Source organism: Triturus cristatus, chromosome 11 (genome assembly GCF_964204655.1).
Source record: "Triturus cristatus chromosome 11, aTriCri1.1, whole genome shotgun sequence".
NCBI lineage: Eukaryota > Metazoa > Chordata > Amphibia > Caudata > Salamandridae > Triturus > Triturus cristatus.
Window position 1 is genome coordinate 822892334 of NC_140594.1, and position 21088 is coordinate 822913421.

The 21088-nt window shown below is 41.2% G+C and overlaps 1 protein-coding gene across 1 annotated transcript in view; it reads right to left on the minus strand.

The window, feature by feature from the left end:
* Positions 1 to 21088, minus strand: part of ADAM9 (ADAM metallopeptidase domain 9) — a 764238-nt gene that overhangs the window by 75315 nt on the left and 667835 nt on the right. Inside the window, exon 20 of the mRNA XM_085634568.1 lies at positions 10748 to 10835. Coding sequence (XP_085490694.1) covers positions 10748 to 10835 — 88 coding nt within the window. The remainder of the gene's footprint in view (positions 1 to 10747; positions 10836 to 21088) is intronic.

Below are 21088 nucleotides of genomic sequence, written 5' to 3' on the forward strand. Positions count from 1 at the left end.
TGAATGGTGGTATGGCGATAGGTCAGATCCGGCGTATACCCTGGAGCGCCGTTTGATGGGTGATCACTCACTACATTTGCTCCTCTATTCTGCGCCCTTGCGGCATTCTCTGCCGAGTGTGACACAGCTGGGGTTTCAGGTTTGGCGGCAGGCGTTGCGGAGGATGGGCTGGTGGAATCGCCTAACTCGAGAGACGCCGCTTTGGCAAAATGGACGTCTGCCGCCGTTGGCGGCCTTGCCTGGCTTCCAAGATTGGGATGCGATTGGGATCTCCACCCTAGGGGATGTCATGAGGAGACCCGTCCTGAAATCGTTTCAGGGCCTGCAGAAGGACTTTCAAATGCCGCATACACAATTCTTTAAATATTTGCAATTTCGGCCATGAGGAGTTGGCTGACTTCAGTCCGGTAGAGACGAAAGTTTTCATGGGGGACCTGCAAGCCCATAAGATGTCTAAAATTTACCAGTCCCTGGTTACACACTGCTCCCCATCTTTACAGCGTCTCCGCGGGGCATGGGAGGAGGATCTGGGCTCACTTGAGGAGGAGGACTGGACGGAGGCCCTGGCGTCCCCACGCGGGGCGGCTATTGCTATGAGCCTTCGACTCATCCAGTTTAAATACCTCCATAGGGTATATTTTGCTAGAGTCAGACTGTACAGGGCTGGTCTGGTGGCATCCCCGAAATGTCTCCGCTGCTTGTATGAAGAGGGTACTCTGCTGCATACTATATGGGATTGTTCTGCGCTAACTAGGTTTTGGCGGGGTGTACTGGCATGCCTCTCAGAGGTTCTGGGTTGGGATCTCCCTCGGTCTCCTAAATTAGTGCTCCTGCATGTTATGGATGACAGAGGGGGCAACGTCTACAAGCGCCACCTGATGCTCCTGGGCTTTACCCTTGCCAAGTGCGACATTGCAAGGGCTTTTAAGGCGACGGCCGCACCCTCCGTCTCAGTGTGGAAGGCAGGACTGGATTTCTGTATGGGCCTTGATGCCCCCATTTTTATAGCACGGGGCTGCCCGCGTAAACATTATAAAATCTGGAAGCGCTGGGCGGATTACAGGGGATTGGAATTGGAGCCCATTCCAGCGCAGGGATTGTGTGGGTTGTAGTCTTCTCCTCCCTTGTCTTGGGGGGCCTGCATCATACGTGTACCGGGCGGCATGGTGTCTCTTGGACATTTTTCATAGCAAGGGTAGAACTGTAGCTCCGATTACGTTTGCTGGGTTGACGATGGGGTGTGGGGTGGGGGGTGTTATCTGTTTTTTTGTTTAATTTATTGTATTTTATATGCATGTCCCTTCATTATTCTTTTTTTGTTATTACATGAGATTACTGTCAAAGTCAGGATATTGTTCATTGATGCTACGGAAGCCTCTGGGTTACAGAGCTCCGCTGTATGTGCATTTGACAAATAAAATTTGTTTAAAAAAAAAACAAAAACAGTTTATTGCTAATGTGCTATGCTTTACTCTTCTGTACTAAGCCTTGATTTTCAGATTTATTTTTGATCTTTTCTATTCCTTCTCTTTATGCATTTTCTATATTTTTTTAATGTTTGACCGGTCAATCTACTTTCTGCCTTTTTAGTGCTTGCCTTTATGGGTCTTTTCACCTTTTGGTGCATATGCTTGGACGTGGATTCATCACTTGCTGTATGTTGCTGCATGATGACTTTTTAAATGTACTTTTTCTTGCATGATAAGTTATTCTTCAGCAATTTATTTACAAAGTTCCGTAAGGAATTCTTCTCTGTTTGAGGTACGATTTATGATCTTTTGGGCTATGTGACTTTCCGCGTCATCTACATTTTTCCTTGCATGATATGTTACATTACAATAATTTTTTGACAAGTTTAGTTATATGAATTTTGCTGATTGAGGTATGCTCTATAATAGCCTCAGGCTATGTGACTTTCCACCTGTACAATTCTTTCTCCATGGACTTGTCACTTATATTTTTCCTACACGATTTTACAGTATTTTAATTACAAGTTTACAATAAACTTGCCTCTAGTTAAGGCATTAGTTATTATAGTTTTCTAGCTATGTGACCTTCCACCCTTTGCAATTAATATAGTGTGGATTCATCACCTACATTTACATGAGAATTTATTTTACAGTAATTGTTTTACAAAATTCCTGTTCTTGTAATCTTTTGCTGTGATTCTTATTTATTTCTGTCAGGTTCTATTCTTCCTTTGCGCTAAAGTATGATATTGTGTGGGGATAGTCTGGCATTTGAGGTTTTCTTCTCAAATGTTATCATTGTAGGTACTTCCAGCGGGTGTATTTTTCACCCCTTCATGTGTGCGTGTATGAGTTTCCTGTGTGTTTCCCAAGTTGGGTGTACCTCTTCCTTTCCTGGTTGTTCTTTATTTTCATTTTAGCGTTCGCTGTTTATCATGCATGCTTGTCTGACCAACTGGTGTGTACTGGTGTACTCTGGACGTTTTGTCCTGTGTTCTCTTATCTCTGCTTGTGCTTGTATTACTGCGCATTCGGTGAGAATTATGCTTTATTCTCATATTCTTCTTTATCATTTACGAGTTTCTTGCAATATTTTGTTCTCCTTCAGCCTTTAGCATGTGAAACTTTGTTTTTATTGTAACCAGGGTTTGTATCTTGTATTTTCTTGCTATGTTTTACTACGGAAAAGGAGGAAGATGTGCGACATGATTTCATCTTATGTATTTATTGATTGATTGATTTCCCGTTATTTCTTCTGATGTATTGATTGATTTCCTGCCCATGATTTGCTCTGTGCTGTCCTGTTTATATGACGTTATGGGCAGCATGTTATTCCTTGTTGTTGATTTGTAAAGGGGGAAGATGTGTGGTATCTAGTATTCAGGGCCATGCATCTTTCCTACTTCTCTGCCTTGCTGCTCAGCCAGAGTGGATGTGTTGTGGAATGCTGGTGCATGTGAGGTAATGGAATGTTGGGGATGCCTGGTGGATGAGTGTCAGTTGGGAGTATGGGCTGAGCAGCAAGGGAGCTGCTCCTGGTGGGGCTCGCACTACTATAATCTACGGAGTTACCTTATGATCTACAATAAACCTTCTTCATTGATCTACACCTCGGCTACATGGACTTATTTACCATTACCACATAATTGTAGGCTAAAAATTAAGTTAGTATGTTCCGATTAATTCGTGGGAGCAGAGCAAATGCATCAAAAAGAATGCAGTATGGTGGATGAGTGGCCTCAATTGGGTTTAAAAACACTCCATCCTTCCCATAACATTTTTTTTACATTTGTTTTTTGCTTCATTTGTGTATCTGTAATTTCTGTTTATTGTTTTGAGGTTCAAATTATCGAAAATGCTTAGGCCGGGGTCCTTCACTTCTAATAATGACTAAGAGGGGGTCCCCGGATTCCAATAATGATTCAGTGAGGTCTCCCAGATTCCAGTAATGATTCAGTGGGAGTCCGCAAAAGTCAAAAGGTTAAGAATCAGTGCTCTAGGCTGACACACATTATACACTATCTGACCTTTGCCCTTAATTCCATTGTATTGCATTTCATAAATGTCCAAAATCAACTGGTAGAAAACAAACATGTAAGCGCCCTATCCTTCCAGGATAATCATAACTTACACCAGGTACAGCAAATACGACAAACCAAATCTTTCTTTCCACAGTATTTCCTTTGTAGATTTGACCCTCCCAGTAACACCTATATTCGTTTACAAGGGGCTTATTACGAATTCATCAATTTCAATTGTCTGTCTCTGTGTTGGGCACTTTTTTTAGTGTTTGGAGGTATCTCACCAACAAGTGTGCCTGTCTGCTCAGCCCCAGGCTTAGCGAGAACACCGTTTTATTTTTCATATAAGTCCAATGTGGATTTGACCCTTTTGTGAATAAGGTTTTATATACATAGAATATATCCAATATATCCTTGGACGTCTTATAAGTCAGCATTCCTTTTTCAAACATGATAACGAGCCATGTTGCAGGACTTTCATACCTTATTTGAAGATAAGGGATTCTGTTTACTTTTATCACGCCAAAGGTGTTCAAACAATGCTTGGCAGAACCAATCACCGCATAGCAACCCCCCCCCCCGCTAAAAATGCAATAGCCCACTTCCTCCACCTCCTGAAAAGCAAGGTGTATTTCAAGGATGTTGTGATTGGGGATGAAAGAGGAAAGGAAGGTTACTTAGTCAGTTTCAATGGTGCTGTAACCCTGAGCAACTAGAGCTGTGTGGATATAAACCTGTACAAATCAACTAAGCAAGGGTGCCTTGTATCCTGCTTATTATTTAATCTAGCAGTAGAACCCCAAGGTATAGCAATCAGGGAAACAACAATGTGTAAAGCGTTAAACATGGTTCACGAGAATTCACGTGCAAGAATATGCTGCTGATAGTCTCATCACCACATGATTCTATCCCAGAAATACCAAACTCCGGGGGAACTTTAATGGGTATGAAATTAACTGGTCTGAATGATGTCAAGCTCCAAGTCCTGGAATACAATATTATATGAAATATCGACCATTTTATTGGGAGCCAAAAGACATGACTTCTCTAGAAATTATTATTCGAGGGATATCAAATTTTCTCTGCAGATAAACAGTGAAAGAGTATCATCTCACTCAAAAACTCATTGGGTTAGATTTTAACAGATGACAAAGGCTCTATTCATAGCCATGGAATGTGTAAGCAGAAGTGACACAAAGCGCCGCTGAGGTATGGACGGAGAGGACGAAGGGAGAGTGTACAGAGCTGCTCGGGAGTCAACCGAGCCACAGTATCAGTAGAGACAGTCGGACTGGCGCGGTTGTTTTGTGCCATTTTTAGGCATGTGGTGTCACACCCTTGATGCGCCCTGGGAACTGATACTTCGGGTGGGGGGCCTCCTGTGGGGCTCTGGGTGCCCCCAACTGTTCATATGGTCTATGGTGAACTAAAGCATTTAAGTTGGGGTCTGTGTGGATTGTGTCAGCTGCCCAGGAATTTCCAGGAATCCGCTGATGCCGACTTTGAAGGCCAGAATTTGTGGCTCTACAGCAGCTCATAGAAGGGAGAGATACAAGTCTGTGAGGCTGAGCTGCCTATGTAAATCGGCGGCTGCTTTGCTGCATGGTCTGTTGGAGAGCTACAGAGGAAGCTCCTGCGGTGCATGTACATCTAGTATTGAGCAGTCTTGGCGGCCTGTAATACTGGGAAGCAAAAATCCTGTACGTACCATCCAACATCATCCACGTATCCTGGAACACTAGAGTGGTGGGCAGCTCTAGGCCCGGGGTTGGGTTCCTGCAATTTGTTTTGCAACAAGTCGCATTGTGTAAAACGTATGCTGCTACCTGCCGGGCTCAGGAGCACGAACAAGGCAGTCAATGTGCGGGCCCCGTCGGTGTCTCCTGCATGGTGAGGGCTACACCCAGGGGATTCTGGATGTTCTGATTCAATTAGCTGACTGGGACTTAGGAATTCAATACAACTCATTTCTGCAGTATCAGATACCTTGAATGGTGGCTGAGGACCCAACTCGACTCTGGAAGAAGGGATGTGATGTTTAACACCCTATAAACATACTTCAAGCATATCCATTTGACCCTTAGCCCTTGGTTGCTCACTGAGAGCCTAATCCAGTTGCATCTGGTACTGGCATGTGCAGTCAGGGAAATTGGCTGGTGTTGGCTGTTGCTAGGTGGTTGGTCTTGACTGGGGTTTGCAGTAGGTGGGCCTGGGTCATCTGGAGCAAAAATCTATCCATTATTGATCCACAATCGATACAGTCTTTAAGATATCTGATTGGACTGGAGCGGATACAATCACAAAAGGCCTAGTTGTTTGACATCAGAGCAGAAACAGAAACCTGGGGAAAGCAAGCATGGCCACTGATGGTCACTAAGGATCGATAATAGGCTGCTTGCTTCTTTGCCCAAAATCAAAAAGTTGATTTTGGGGCTTATGCAAATATCTTACGATGATCCGATTGCGGAGGCTGACTGTACTGCCACACCAAATACCAAGTCAAATTTAATTACAGACGTTTCCAAGAAAAAACTATGACTGACCGCGAACTTCGAATCAAGCGAGGCGAGCACCACAAAGCAGCACCCTATTAAGGAGACATACAAGATTGCAGCAAAAGAGTGTAATTTGTTGATGCACGCATCGCATATTAATCCTAAAAAATCTAAATCCAAATTCAACTCCTGTGCTTATGAGTATATTAGTAATTTGGGGTTCTGCTTGGGAGATTACATTTTTCAGGATAGGCCCAATATGGGAACTCCAAGAATTACTAATAAACAAGATCTTATTATTTCAGAATCTTTAAGGAACCTTGAACAGAGTACTGAACTATATGTTTCTCTTATTACAGAAATCCTTGTGCAGCATGGACCCTATTGCATCATTAAAACAATACTCTAAGTGTTGACTAGCACTAGCATAAAAAAAAGGTTGCCATTCAAACCGAGGTGGTATTTAACAGTGCCATGGCGGAATCATTACAACTAGCCAAGGGTAGTGCCCCATCAGGAAGGCCAGGAAACATTCTGAAAGGTGATCTAATTGACCCCATTAAATAAAAAGAGGATGTAGAACGCATAGCTATAATTGAAAGGGGTCATTGCATTAATGTCAAGAAGAAACTGGGGCACTTGGGAATTAGTAAGCTAACCACTGAAACATGCAGGGCTTACAAGAGAGCTAAAAGTGAAGGCCTACCAGTAGGCAAGGTGAAAGGTCAAAAGAGCCATTAGAGGAAAAAGCGAACTTGAGAGTGTATTCTCTAAGGAGGCTATTTTCCAATGCCCATGCATCAGACGAGTGCACCTTTATATATACGACTACCCTTCGAGTGGCAAAGGCAGAAGAATGTTCCCCAATTGAACCAACATAGGATATGAATGGGGGATTATCTGAATTAACAATTACCCACCAGTGTACCGATTTTTAAAAGAAGGCAGCTGAAGTCGAATGACTTGGGTGATGTTGCAGAATCGGTGGATACCACGAACCAATTACAGAGTTGGGAGCAGTCAAAGAAAAAGATAAGGCGTAGGTTGCATAGAAGCCAGCTGCTTTTCAACACAATGAAAACCAAACTGTCTGTCACGAGGGAAAATGCCAATGTGGAAGGTGTTGGCTTCGGTTCAGAAGAGGGGACAGGTTCAACAATGATAGGTAATGATTCTATACCGTAGACTGCTCCACCTGAAGATTTATGTCAGTTTGGGTTTTAAGTAAATTACACTTTAAATCACAGCAGGTTATTATAGCCTATACAAATGCCAAAATTGTACATATGAGGATTTAGAATTTTAGGAATGAGGTCGACAGTGTCGACATTCTTAATGTTTATATACCCGAGGTGGTCTTCAGAGGTCCGAGTCTGGCATAGTTTGGCAAATTATGTGGACTACATTAGCGCAAAGGTGCTCAAATGTTAATAATCTTCGGGGATGTTAATACTTTCCCCACACGTTAGGTTCCCAACAGCAAGATTCTTGGAGAAGATCTGTGTTGGGGCATACCAAAGCCAGGCAAATACAAAGAATCCTTTTTTGTTGAATTTATCCTTCTGTTCTACTCACTGTTTCTCAGCAGCAGCAATAATTGTTAAGGTCCTGATGAAAGCCTGATCCGATTATGGATCATTATGGCTGAAACATGCTGACCAATAATCATCACACCATAGCGGTTCAAATCCATACCGCTGGTGCACTGCTTTTTTAATCCTGACAGTAGGCATATCTTTATTAAAATTGTTGTTCTATGCCCACTAACCAGTTTTAGATTTCACTCACTTTTTCACATCTCTTTCACATTGTTGATTACTTTGCGCTGCGACCTCACTCATACGCTTGTCTCATCATAGGTGGGTTTAGGATACCCTTCACACTCCAATAAAACATCCCAGAGCTCCTCCCTCACAGTGAGGGGGTTGTAGCACTCAAAGGAACCAGGAGTTTCCTTTGGGAGGAGAGTCCCTATGATAAGGCATGTCACCTTTGGTGAGTGAGGGATTACGTCCTAGAAAGGGATCTGCCCTTGGATGATCTTATGAGCACAACTCTTTTGTTTATCTAATACATTCTTCTTGAAGGAGTATTATTAATTTATATACACTATTGGTATATGATTGGACCCTAGGATTTCTTTGTATTTGCCATTATTTGCTTGGGGATATAATCCTTAGTGGTCTTTAAAACCTTTCCCTTGGACCCTCCCTCTCGAACTGCATTGTTTTTCAGAATACCAAAGCCAGCCATGAACTGGAAAAAAGATGAACATGAAGGGTAAAGCATTTACAGCTTTCCTCACAAAATATGGGCTATGGTTCTTGAATGGTCGAACCTTCTCAGATTCCTCAGCAAAAAAACGAATTTAGTTGTGATGCTAAAACCTCTCTCATCAATTATTTATTGATTAATGTGGAATGTTAGAAGAATGTGCTTGACATGAATATTTAGAGGAGGGTTGAGTGCCCAAGACCCCTTTATTGGTAACTTAAATGTGCATATCCACGGAGGTGGATGAGGTCCTTGAACCCTCCTTTAGAAATTTCTGCTTGGAATTCACTCCAAACAATGACAGGAGAGAAATACGCTACAACTATGTGAAATAACATAGAGATGTCCCATTATGTAATTCTATGATGGAGAAACGTGCTCTTCCTATCTTTGAAAAATCTAGAGATGGGTATGACATAATTCTGACCTCATTCGGTCTAGCGGTCCATAACATGAAAAAGCTGTGGTCTCAGCCAGCACGACAAAATAACCGAAAATGTATGTATTACCTAAGGCAATAACATTTGACCTAGTTTAATCAATAAGTACTCCAATTCCATGACAGTACAGTGAGGAAAAGCAGGAATTGATGGCAAAGTGCCAAGTGGACAATTCACAAGCCAGTGTCGTCATTTGTTGAGTGTGCAGAATTTGACACCACCTGGCAGTGATGGAGAACTGCTGCAAGAAATGTTTCTGGATCCAGCCTGGCATCTTGGGATATATATAATGTGAGGAATCTGCTGGAAGAAGTATTCATCAGAAAATAAATGTAATACATCTGTATTATGCTATACATTTACCATTCTGCCATCAAGCAATATTAAATATGGATGTATTTTTGAATAAAATCAATGCTTGGGAACGAGAAACATTATTGTCATTATTACCAATCATTACTCTTATTATTTTCCTATCTAAAGAAATAACTCCATTGTTTTATTAGCTTATTTGTGTCTTTGTTTTTAATGGCAGTATTTTACTATGTAAATCTGCTATCATCCCTAAATTGCTTAACCCATTAATGTGAGGTATGTGTACATGCTGTATTCAAGGCAGGGATGTAACCACTGTGACTACCTCCACCCTACTTGTCAGTATGCTGTAGGATCCTGGTGCACATGAAGTGCTAAGAAAGGGGGTTATCTATTATGTATCATCCTAAATGAGACTTTGGCTCTCCGGCGAGACTTACAAAGTACAGTGGTAGCTTGTGATATGGGCTATCTCCAACTGAAGCTCGATTGAAATGGCTCTAGATCTGTACACTATTGGCCCAAAACTGATAAACAAGAAAAATTCTCTAACAATGTGTCACACCTTTGGAGTTCTCCGCTCTCTTGTTAAATTACTAAAATTTCTATCATTTGTACATGTTGGTTTATCCTCCAACAAGAACTAAAGATTTTTTTGTACTTAGTCTTCATTATCCTGAAGATAAAAACATTTAAACTGTGAGTGTAGTAAAAAGTGGATGCAATTACTGCTTCTCCTTCTTCCTCCTTTAATCAGTGAGTGAGAGTACCAAGCTGCATAAAAAATTCTAAAAGCTAAAGGCCCTCATATAAAAAATATTTAAAAAAATCGTAAATTGTGAAAAATATCGATTCGCAATTTGTGATTCCTTAAATGGGATGAATAAAAATTGATTTGTTAGAAGTGGTCACAATTTTTGTGCCGACTTCTAATGAATCCATTGGTTTTTTGAGGAGAATCCTATGTATTAATAGGTTCGTTTTCCAAATACCAATTCATAGTGGGTCACAATTCGACCTACCTCATTATTATTCATAAGGTAGTTAATAAATTATGACCCAATATGATTGGCTACAATGACAGGCTCTGTAGGGGTCAGCAGACCAGCATGTCTGTGAAAGCTTTTAACATTTTTTTTTTTAACATCCGATTTTTCTTTAAGGAAAACAGGGTGTGTTTAAAAAAGAAATACACAAACCTTTTTTTATGAGCAGGCAGTGGTCTAATGGAGCTGTGCTTGCTCATAACAACGTTTTTTTGAACATTCACAAAGGGGAAGGGGTCCCATTGGAAACTCTTGCCATTTGCGAATGGCTTGCCACATTCTTTTAAGGGTTGGTAAAATATTGTTTTGCAACTAAACTTCAGTCGCAAAACATTAATAAATCCCTAAGGGAATCGTTATCTGGAAGGGATGCCTTTAACACGCCCCTTCCAAATACCGTTTCGGTATCTATTTCCGAACCCAAATTGTGATTCAGTAAGATACAGTACCATCACAAATTGGATTTGGGGAATTAAAAATGCCATTTTATGGTCGGAAAGACTGACTTCACCAATCAGAACCTTTCTCGCTGTAAAATAGCTTCATACATGAGAGCCAAAGAGTCTTGATTTGTCAGCGAATTGTAAGATATAAACTGCCAAAGCAGTATAAATCCAGATCACAGAAAAACTTGCAGTAATAATGAAATATGTGTCAAAGATAAACAAAAAATAAAACTTCTCCTACCGATTCCTTGGGCACACTGTTCGAAGCGGCTCCTTTGTTTTCATTTACAGGTCGTGCAGCTATAGCAGGTGGTCTTCTTTCATCTTGTCTGAAATGACAGGAAGAAAAATGATTTTTAATACAGTAATGATAGTATACAACCACATCATTTGGTGTTTCATGATTAAAACAATTCATTAGAGGAGTGTGGAAGCAGAATTATGAGGAGAGGCTTACAAACTTGAGATTGAGGGATAGAGAGATCAAAAGAGCATAAGGCATTGCAAGACCAAGACTGTGGCTGGGTAATGTGATGGAGGTTGTGATATGAGGACTAAGTAGTAGGTGTGACCATCTGTCTGATGTCTAATGCTGGTTTGGACCATGCCTATAGGCCCGGAGACTAAAGTTGCCCTTAACTATTTTCGTGGCTTGGGTCTGAAGTTGGAGGGTCATTTTGAGAAATGTATCCAAGAAGTCTAGGTTGTTCCTCGGGCGGTAGACCGCTGCAAGGATAAACAAACTATTGGTGTTAATAGAGCAATTAGCATCTGTACTTGACAGGAATAAATAAGAGTGGCTGAGAGAACAATGGTTACCAATGGGATTATTTCATTTTTAGCTGATGTGATACATGCACAAAAAATGTGCATATGTCCCTCTACTCTATTTAGAGTGTATTGACAGATATACACTCTGAATAGGATGGACAAGATATCTGCCAATTTTTTGCAGAAGTTCTGTATCTGCCAATCTCTAAATAACCCCCCAAATCATAGCACCTCTGGCAGAACTAGTGTGGCAAGGGTATAACTTCTGAACATTTGAGTGTTTGTCTCATACTCCTGTTATGTTAAGTTTGTTTCTTCCAGGAGTCCAATTCATCTGATTCTGTCCCTTACATTTCTCGCCACACACAATTCAAGTTCTACACTTAATATTAAGTATAATACGCTTGTTGGTTCTTCACCATTTACATTTCACCCTACCATCTCGTTCCCATCAATTTCCCTCTTGTACCTTAAAGCCACTGGACATTACGCTTTCTGCTAGCGTGTTCATGTTTTGGGCATTCCTCTGCTGACATATAAAAATATCCCCCATCTCTGTATCTAGCTTACATGTATGACCACCTGAATATTTCCAACATCCATGTGCTACTTACAATGTCTTACCCTACCCCAATTGTAAAAAATCCAACCCTTCCCCAGATAGTCTTTTCTCAACTGGAATTACAAATACAATTTGCTAGTTGAATTACCATCCCCCCTCTATTCTCAGAGGTCTGCTTTTCCGCCCAGTGATGAAGCTCAACACTTCAACATTTCTAACGGGAATTAAGTTGTATAGAACGTTTACTGTCAACGTGACCTCTTAGTTCACAGATTAATTGATTACTGCAAGTTTCACCTACTGCTGAGGGGTAATCGGCCCCAGAATTTACTGACAATTCACAAGTCAGTGAGAATTCTCATATTGGGACCCCCAAGTACACTACCCCTCAGTGTAGTATATTTGCAGCATCGTAATCCAAAACACAATAGCTCTAGACGATCACCTACCTCTAGGTTCTCCAGATGGTTTTCTATTACTCTTCAATATCACTCAGTGCGTGGCTACTTCTGGACTCCTGCAGGTTAAGGTCCTCTATTGTTTCCTCCATGACTGGTTCTTCCATACCTATTTCCCTACGACTCTGCTGTAACGGTGAAGCGGTTCACTTGTGCTTTCTGCTTGCTGTTTGCTAACACTTGCTTTTTTGCATACTCCCACGCATTATGATGATTAGCAAAGACGCTCACTCAGCAAGAGGCTATCATATTGAAGAAGATCAGTAGCAGCGTACATTTTTGACTTATTGTTGAGCTAATTCTTTATGGCTAGTTTCGCTTGCTGCACCACTTTAGTGTAAGTCAGGAAGACACTGATTTGAATGTTCTGATCCTGAAATAAGCCCAAGGTCTGCACTGCCCTCGATATAATCACTCTGTCTTAAGAGATCAAGATGTGTGCCAGGAAGGCCCTCAGCAGATACTCGGGCACTGTATACCAATTTAGTGCTGGATCGCATGGAGATATTACCCGTAACAATATATTTTTATCACCCTTTCAAAAAATGCCTCAATATTATCACCTTCGTCATTCTCTGGAAAAAAAAAACACTACAATGTTATCTTGTGCACACATACAATTCAAAATGCGTAGATGCAACTTGACCACACCAGTAATATATACAGAGTTCTTTAGTAATACTGGAAAAGAGAAAAAAGCAAAAGGTTCATGCAAGAAGTAAAAAGAGAGTATATAACACATTTGATGGTACCTGAGAGAAGTAGAATGGATGAAGTATAATCTACAGAAATCAAGGGAGAAACCTTTTGCTTTTTTCTCTTTTCTTTTTTAACTCTCAGACGTAACACCTCCATCAGCACTGCACTGTATATGTCACTGGTTCTCTCAAGTACTCTTACTTTCTCGCTTGTGTGATGCCACCACTGTTTCACTTGCCGCTACGCCCAGATAGGATTCTGTTTTTTATTTATTTTTATTGTTTATTACTTTGCTCATTCCAGTAGTCATTTGATGAATACGCCGATGCCAACACACTAAACATGTATTGTCAAATGTGTACACCCTCATATGGGTTGTGTCCTTTTGGGTTTCCACGTGTTGGGTGTGACCCTCTCGTGGTCAGTAGAGAGGGTGCATGGATTTGGGCAACAGTCACCCCATGCTATGTACTTACACCCTATGTTTGTATCATTTCCAGCCCTGAAGAGTCGTGGGATCACTCTTCCCCGACGAAACACGTGTCGGCTGGTTGCGTTTTTCATAAGAATAAAGAATATCCAGTATTACTAAAGAACTCTGTATATATTACTGGTGTGGTCAAGTTGCATCTACGCATTTTGAATTGTATGTGTGCACAGGGTAACATTGTATCATTTTGCTTTAGGGTTTTCCCTATACGTATTGAGGGGTTACAGGGGTTTCCCCTTTCTGTATAGCACCATACCGACCTGTTCATCCATTCACACTTTACGCATATCTGCTGAGCGCTATCGCTTCCTGCACACTAAAACCCTTATTGCAGTTGTCTACCCCAAAAAAACTGTTGTACTAGCACCGCACAGCTCTCACTTCTAGAATACGTTTTTGTTTCTCCTAAGTCACATGCATTCTTGCTCCGTCTTCATTTTCAGACACTATTCCCCCCTTTTTCTGATATCTTTTGGAGATCAAACTTGTCTTCCCCCATCCATTTTGAGACAGAGCCCAATAATGTTTTTTACTTGCACCCCGAGGTCTGTCCATCCACTGCTGAGGTCTGTATCCGGTATGATTGCATTTAAAATTGGAAATAAAAACAGCTAGTAAAAAAAAGTCATTCTTCTTCAGGCACCATTCACATGTTGATGGGCACACTATCTTGCACCAACAGCTCTCTCTGCTGTGAGCATGCCTGCATAAACATAAAAGCTACAAGCTATGATTCTAGTTTCCCAAATAGCTACTGAAAGTTATGCTCACGCTTACAAATGTAGAGGTAGGCCTTTATGCCCCAGAAAGTATTCTCTGTGGTGTCTCGTGTCTGCACCAGTTGATGAGTAATGACATTATTTTATTTATTGTTTCTTTCTGGTGATTCTTCTGTCTTGCTGTCCCTTCACACAGACAATGAACTCAGCGGTAGGTCTGTGTTGGGCTTTGCCATAACGACCTGCTTTACACTACTTGCAGTGTAACATTCCACCATCCGGTCCCATAAAACAATCAGTCAGCCAAACAAACTTTATTCGACCTTTACTGAGCCATAACAGCACAATAAAAACAGTTCACAAGAAAATAACATCACACAATCATAAATCCCAGCAACAAAGCTTATAAAAACAGCTGCAATATGAATGGTATATAAAACATCCCGAAGTGGAGGCCAAAATACATTAAAAACCATAGAATAACAGGTCGTAAGAACCCTGGTAGAGAGTGAGATCAAGGTATTAATTCCTCAAGAACTCTGTGTGTTAAATCTCTGCGAAGCCATGCTCACGGTTCACTGCACTGACCCATATCTATTTCCTCAGGACAAGATGGCCAAAATTTACCACAGCAACAGAGTTCCTCCATATTATCTAACTTTTGCAGGAAAACATAAGCCTCCTTATGAGATCTTATCTTAGATGAGTGTAGAATTGGGTACAGGAAGTTGTTTCTTGAATAGGAATATAAGTGACAAAATAGAATAAAGTGCATTGCGCTTTGTTGGGAAACATTGTCACAGGGACAACTCGGTGACAGTAAACCCCAAACTGCTTTCCTGGAAAATACAACAAAAAAGTGCAGCAGGTTAAATTGAAATCTTGCAAGATAAAATCTAGGATTCATGTTAGAAAATCAGGAGAGATAAGACTCACACCCATATGACAATTTGATTAAGTTGTAGTTGGCACTGGCACACAGTTTGTCAAATTTTCCCTGATGTAGTTTGCCCTGCCTTTCCTGAAATGCCTTGTTCACCTGAGATATCTCAGTTTTCCCGAACAATTCCGTCAAACCCAAGTCTGAAAACCCCAAATTTTATACAGTTAAACCAAGGGATTACATAAACGTTATCCAGAGAAAGACAACCTTCCAATACTTCTCTTGATAGCTACGCTTCCTCATTCCCTCAGATTCAGCGCCATTAATAGTACGGGTTTCAACGTAATCCTGTCTCCCAACTGAGTCAGTACAATCTCTAAATGGCACATAAAAGCAGGGGTAGATTGGGGCACTGCCAAAAGTCTTAGAAGACATTTATTCTCGACCAGCTGCAATGGCGCGGCACCCTTATATCCCCAAACCCCTGCCCCACATGACGCCACAGAAATACATTTACTCTTATAAATATTAATCATTTCTCTGATTGGCTTGTGTCCCAACCTTCTAGCAAAGGTAAAGATTGACTACACAGCTCTTTACCATTGAACAACCCTAGTATTATGTGGGTTTTTCAACGTTAAATTTTGATCCGGGGGAATCCAAATAAGTAAAAGTCTTAAATCTAAACATTTACAACCCCGCCCCCATATAAAACGACCTTGTTTTTACATTTGCAGGGCCAATGCTCATTGCAAAAGATTTATTTATATTTGTTTTAAGATCCTGACCCTCTCTAAAAACTATGAATATAATATAAAAGAAGTGGCGGTTCTTGACATTAAAACTGCATCATCTACATACAATAAAACCGGGAGAACTCTGGACTTTATTTTGGGCAAAGCTTTCCCTACTTGGCTAAATCAATGTCCAGGTCGTTAATATACATGAGAAACAAGAGTGGTGCCATCACAATCCCTTATCTAACCCCTAAAAGGGAATTAATTTTAGGGGAACTTTCACCCTCTTTACCCTACCTGACCCTTTCTGCAGTGTCCCAATGGATCCTTTGTATTAGTCCTATTACGGCCTGATTAATTCCCATCCTAGTCATACTATCCCAAAGCTTCACTCTGTTGCCATATTAAGGTAGAGGAGAGGCCCATAAACGCAAAGTGAATGGAAACTCTCGAGGCCTTTGCGTATTTGCCACTGATCAGCTGAAAGTTTAGGCACTGTTCTACAGTGCTGATCTCTGGACGGAACCCATACTGGACTCTTGACAGGGCCAAATTTCTCTGCACCCATGCCTCCAATTTAGATCCACGGATCTTTCCCAGTATCTTAAGGGAGCTGTCCAGGAGGGAAATAGGGCGGTAACAGGCCGGTGAGTTTCTGTTCCCTTTTTTAAAAATAGGGACAACTATACCTTCTCTACATCTTTTAGTAAGTTCCCCTTTATAGATGCCTTAAAAACATTAGTTAAAATAGGAGACCAGAACAGAATACTGTATTTAAAGAGATTCAAAGGCCCTCCATCCGGGCCGGGTGCCTTTCTGGTAGGGCTCTGAATAATAGCAGGAGAGACATCCTTTATCTCAATGGATTCACTAAGGGCGCAATATAGCCTTGAATGATGGGCTTCTGCTTCTCTATTATCAATATCAACAGCTTTGTTACCGGGATTAAAAATGCTAATAAAATGGTCTACCCAAACTTCAACCGGTATAACTGTGTCCAATGTAGTCTTTTCATACCCAGTGAAGAAGGGTTGATTTACAACCTTCCAAAAGGCTGCGTTGTCCCTCAATCTAGCAGACTTTTCCAATTCCTCCCAGGCAGCTTTTCTGAACTCGGATCTCCTAGTCTCAATGGTAACTTTATAGAACCTCCTTGCACTCTGGATTTCTTCACTGGAGCGGGGAGAATTAAAGAGTGCCAATTACAGCTTCTTGTGGCCCAAAGTGCATGCATGACTGAATCAGCCTGAGGAAGGGATTGATTTTAATGTTCTATTTAGCCTCAGACCTTTACCCACAGTGGCACAAAGGGCACTAAAAGCATCTATGACAGACCTGGGTGGTTCCTCCACCGATGTGAATGTTAAAATAGGTTGAAAATTCTCCTTAACAAGAATATGCATTAAGGACCCCTTATTTAATTTCTCCCATTTTATTATGATGCCCTTATTTCGCAAATTAGTTAATGATAAATTCTCCAATCTCCCTGAGGTACCCATAAGGTGCAAATCAAAGACCAAGACAAGGGGAATATGATCGCTATTACAAAAAGCACTAACCTCACACTCCAATATTACTTTCGCTAAATCCAGGATAAAATAAAGAAGTCAACCTAGCTTCCATTAGTGGCCCCAATTATAAGTAGGAAGTAGGGTAGACCCGTCAATCCTGTATTCTTTGGCAAAAGCCAATTGTCAATCAAAGTCTCCCAGAATGATGTGTGTTTGAAGTGCAAAGAATTCCCCCCATACTTATCCTTAACTCCACGGGGGGATGGTTCACTATTTCCACACAACCTTATGTTAAAATCGCTTGCCCAAACTATTCATGTCTCCCTGTTATAAGTATCCATAAAGGTTTCTAAATCATTCTCCAAGCCTTCAATTGCAGTTGTCACTCGTGAATTGAATAGGTTATTATACAGGTTAATCAAAATTACATCATATGAATATGGAACTGCATTAGTGTAATCTGAAAGTGAAGAGTGAAACTGATTATTTTAGTCGAGAGACCTGTTAATTTAACAGAAAACAAGATAACTACCCCCCCCCCCCCCCCCCCCCTCCCGGCTTGTCCTGAGTTGTCTGGAACAGCTGCACTACAAAAAGAAGAATAACCATTTGCATTAAAATCATCTGAGAGCTAAGTTTCTTGCAATAGGGCAATCAGGGTTTGTTAACTTATTGTGGAGTCCAGCAATTATCCATGATTGAAACCTTAATCCTCACCCATTTACGCCAGAACTCCTAAGGTTTGACATGGGTTCCTCTAAAACCATAGAAGGGCCATTCTGCAAAGGCCCTGTTGTGTTTCGATTAGATGTCCGTATATAGGTTTTCCTAAATCATGTCCTTACATAGGCACAATTCGCATTGCCCTTATTTAGGCAAACAATCCCAGTCCTTATTTAGGCATTAGCCATGCTTTCCAAATACAGGCATGGTCACCTACATCCGTCCATCCCAACAAGTTCTTAGAAACCAGACCCTTAAGCCTTTGGGACTTTCCCTAGCTAGGATTATTGATTTCTCCAAGAACTCATCTATTATGCATGAACTACTATTCCTCAGGGGTTCATTCATGAGGTCTTCCTCTGCCCGATTTTAGGTCAATGCTAACATTCCTAAGCACTTTCCAGGTATAAATATACCTTCCCTTACTATGGCAAACCACGGCTCGGCTGCACAGCTCGATACGGCAAGTTCGGAAGGAGTTCGAGTACCTGCCTGACGCACTGACCAGACGCTGTCATCCCTGCTCGCAGAGAATCCAGCTTCCAGTGTTCTGACTCCCTTCCCGAGGTGTTAAGAGTTTGAGACCCGGAAAGAGATTCCCACCTCTCTCATTCTAAGGTTTGCCAAGCACTATTGCCTGGACAGCCAAGTCCGGAGAGATGGCTACGAGCACAAGACTTTTGTCATCTCCTGAAAAAGACTTATCTGGTTTCACCATGGATTGAACTATGGATTATTTCTGGAATACTTTTCTTTCTGCTTTGGCTAGCTTTAGTAATGACTCTGAGCATGCTGATAAATGGAAGATATATTCACTTGGAAACAGTAAGTAAAAATGTGAACTTACTTTTGAAACCACATAAATCATCCCATCCTGAATAAAGAGACTTGTCAGCAGTGAACATCACAGCCGTTCCTATACAAGATGGTATAGTTTGGGACAAACGGATTATGATATATTCGGCCCGTCGGAACTTTTGAAGATTCCACACTTATTTAAAATTTCATTAAGTGACTTTATTACCTCCAGTACCTATTCTGATGATTGGGACTTTGAGACTGTTAATAACAGGATGTCTGATCTAGGAAGGTCTGCTGCATTCTCTAACCATGAATACTTAGAGGGTTCAACAGACTATGAACAGCTTTATTGTTACAACCACTATGGTCAACATTTCTTGCATAGATCTGCAACATCTAGTAATGTATTTATGTATAACCAATGGGAACATTGTCTTACACCACCAAGGGGTAGCTCAAAAACATTTTCAATGAAGTTTCCATATTTTTCAGGGTACAATACATCCAATCCGGAAACGTTTTACTTTAAAAATATGAACAAAACAGAAACGAAAAATATGTTAACTAATACAAAACAGATTTATTCTGCAGCCTTTATTGCCCAACTGTCTAGACAGAGTTTCGACCTTTGGAAAGACACAATTGAAACACAATCTGTCTGGGGTACAAAAGACTGGCAAGTGCAGGAGATAGAAGCTTTGTTTAGAGCCTGCATCATCCCACAGCAAATAATGTTTTGAATGACTCTGTCCAACAAACGTCTTGCCTTTGGTTAGCCAAGATCAAAGACATGAACACACCGTCCAAACCTACACCTGCAAGTAATAGCACTACACAGGGGGAGGACGAGGTACATACTATTTAACAAAACAACAGAGCAGATCCTGAATGGGAAAAATAGTTGTTCTGGCCCACAGACACAAACATCTGTCAAGAAAGATTCCTGAACAGAATACAGGGTTTTACGATCATTAGGCCAGACCCACGTTATGTTCAAAGACAGCATCCAGAGGTAGTACCAACATACAGTGTAGGAACATAATGCCTTGATTGGCTACAGAAATCTACACTAGAGGATGTGAAACAACACTTATCTTTACTTAAAGAAGACGCAGACCTTAGGGATTTCTTGCGAGGTCCAAGAAAACCGCGTCAAAAACGTTTCATATATGCCGGTATTTATGCTGCTTATAATGAAATGTAGAAGGTTACCCAAGCAGACGGCGCAGAAAGAATAAGAGAAATTGATCGTATTCATTTAGAGAAATCTCTCGCTGTGGTAGACAATGGGTTAACGACTGTCATCCAGGATATATTCACTGGGCAACATTGTTTCCTCTGCTTTAGACATTGTGGAACAAGATTTGGTCCTGCTGTAACAAGGCCAGTCTCAATTACGTTCTATTCTGTTATTAGGCTGGACGCTACAAAACTTGCGTGCAGGCTATGTGCCTTGGCGTTTCATCAACACGTCGTCTCTGTTTTCAGAATACAATCTCACGGATAAACAGATCGAACTGGCACAAAGAGGAGCAAAGTATACAGTGCTGAGCATTGAAAAACTGGAAAAATTGCCATTTACGGTAGCAGAAAAACCAGCTACAGAATGGATCATTCATGGCAAAATACCTCTGCCTTTTACAACTTTCCATTTTCAGTATTGCCTCAAACAAATGCAAGCAGGCAAATATGAAAGGTTGGGTAAAGAATACATCAAGACATCCTGGGATTTACCTTACACACACAGATGTTGGAGTGGTAGGCATGAAGTGTTTCTTAGCAGTACACACTGTGAAAATGCACTGAACGGTTCACTCATATGTCGGGATATTAGTTACACGGGGCCTGTAGCGGTTCTACTGCAAATTTATCCTGCCACCTGCAAGGTTCACCAGCTGCTGTGATTAATCCAACGTTTGGCCAACTTTCAAATGGGAGTTACCTCATGTTGAATGATCAGAGCTGTTGTGGCATGTTGCAGGCATCCCATATCTGGTAACGGTTGGCTCCAGGGTCACTTGCTGTATGCAAGTTTTGTTCCCCCAAATAGACACAGTCAGGGAGTCGCCTTTATTGCCTTCACTGAACACCTCTTCTATATGAATTAATACTTTAAGCAGAATGAAAGCCATTCTTTTACAACAAACTATGCCTTTGACTTCGGTCAAAGAAACCTATGATCTACAAATTGCAAGGACTTCGGCTGAGATACAGGCTCTATTACGTAC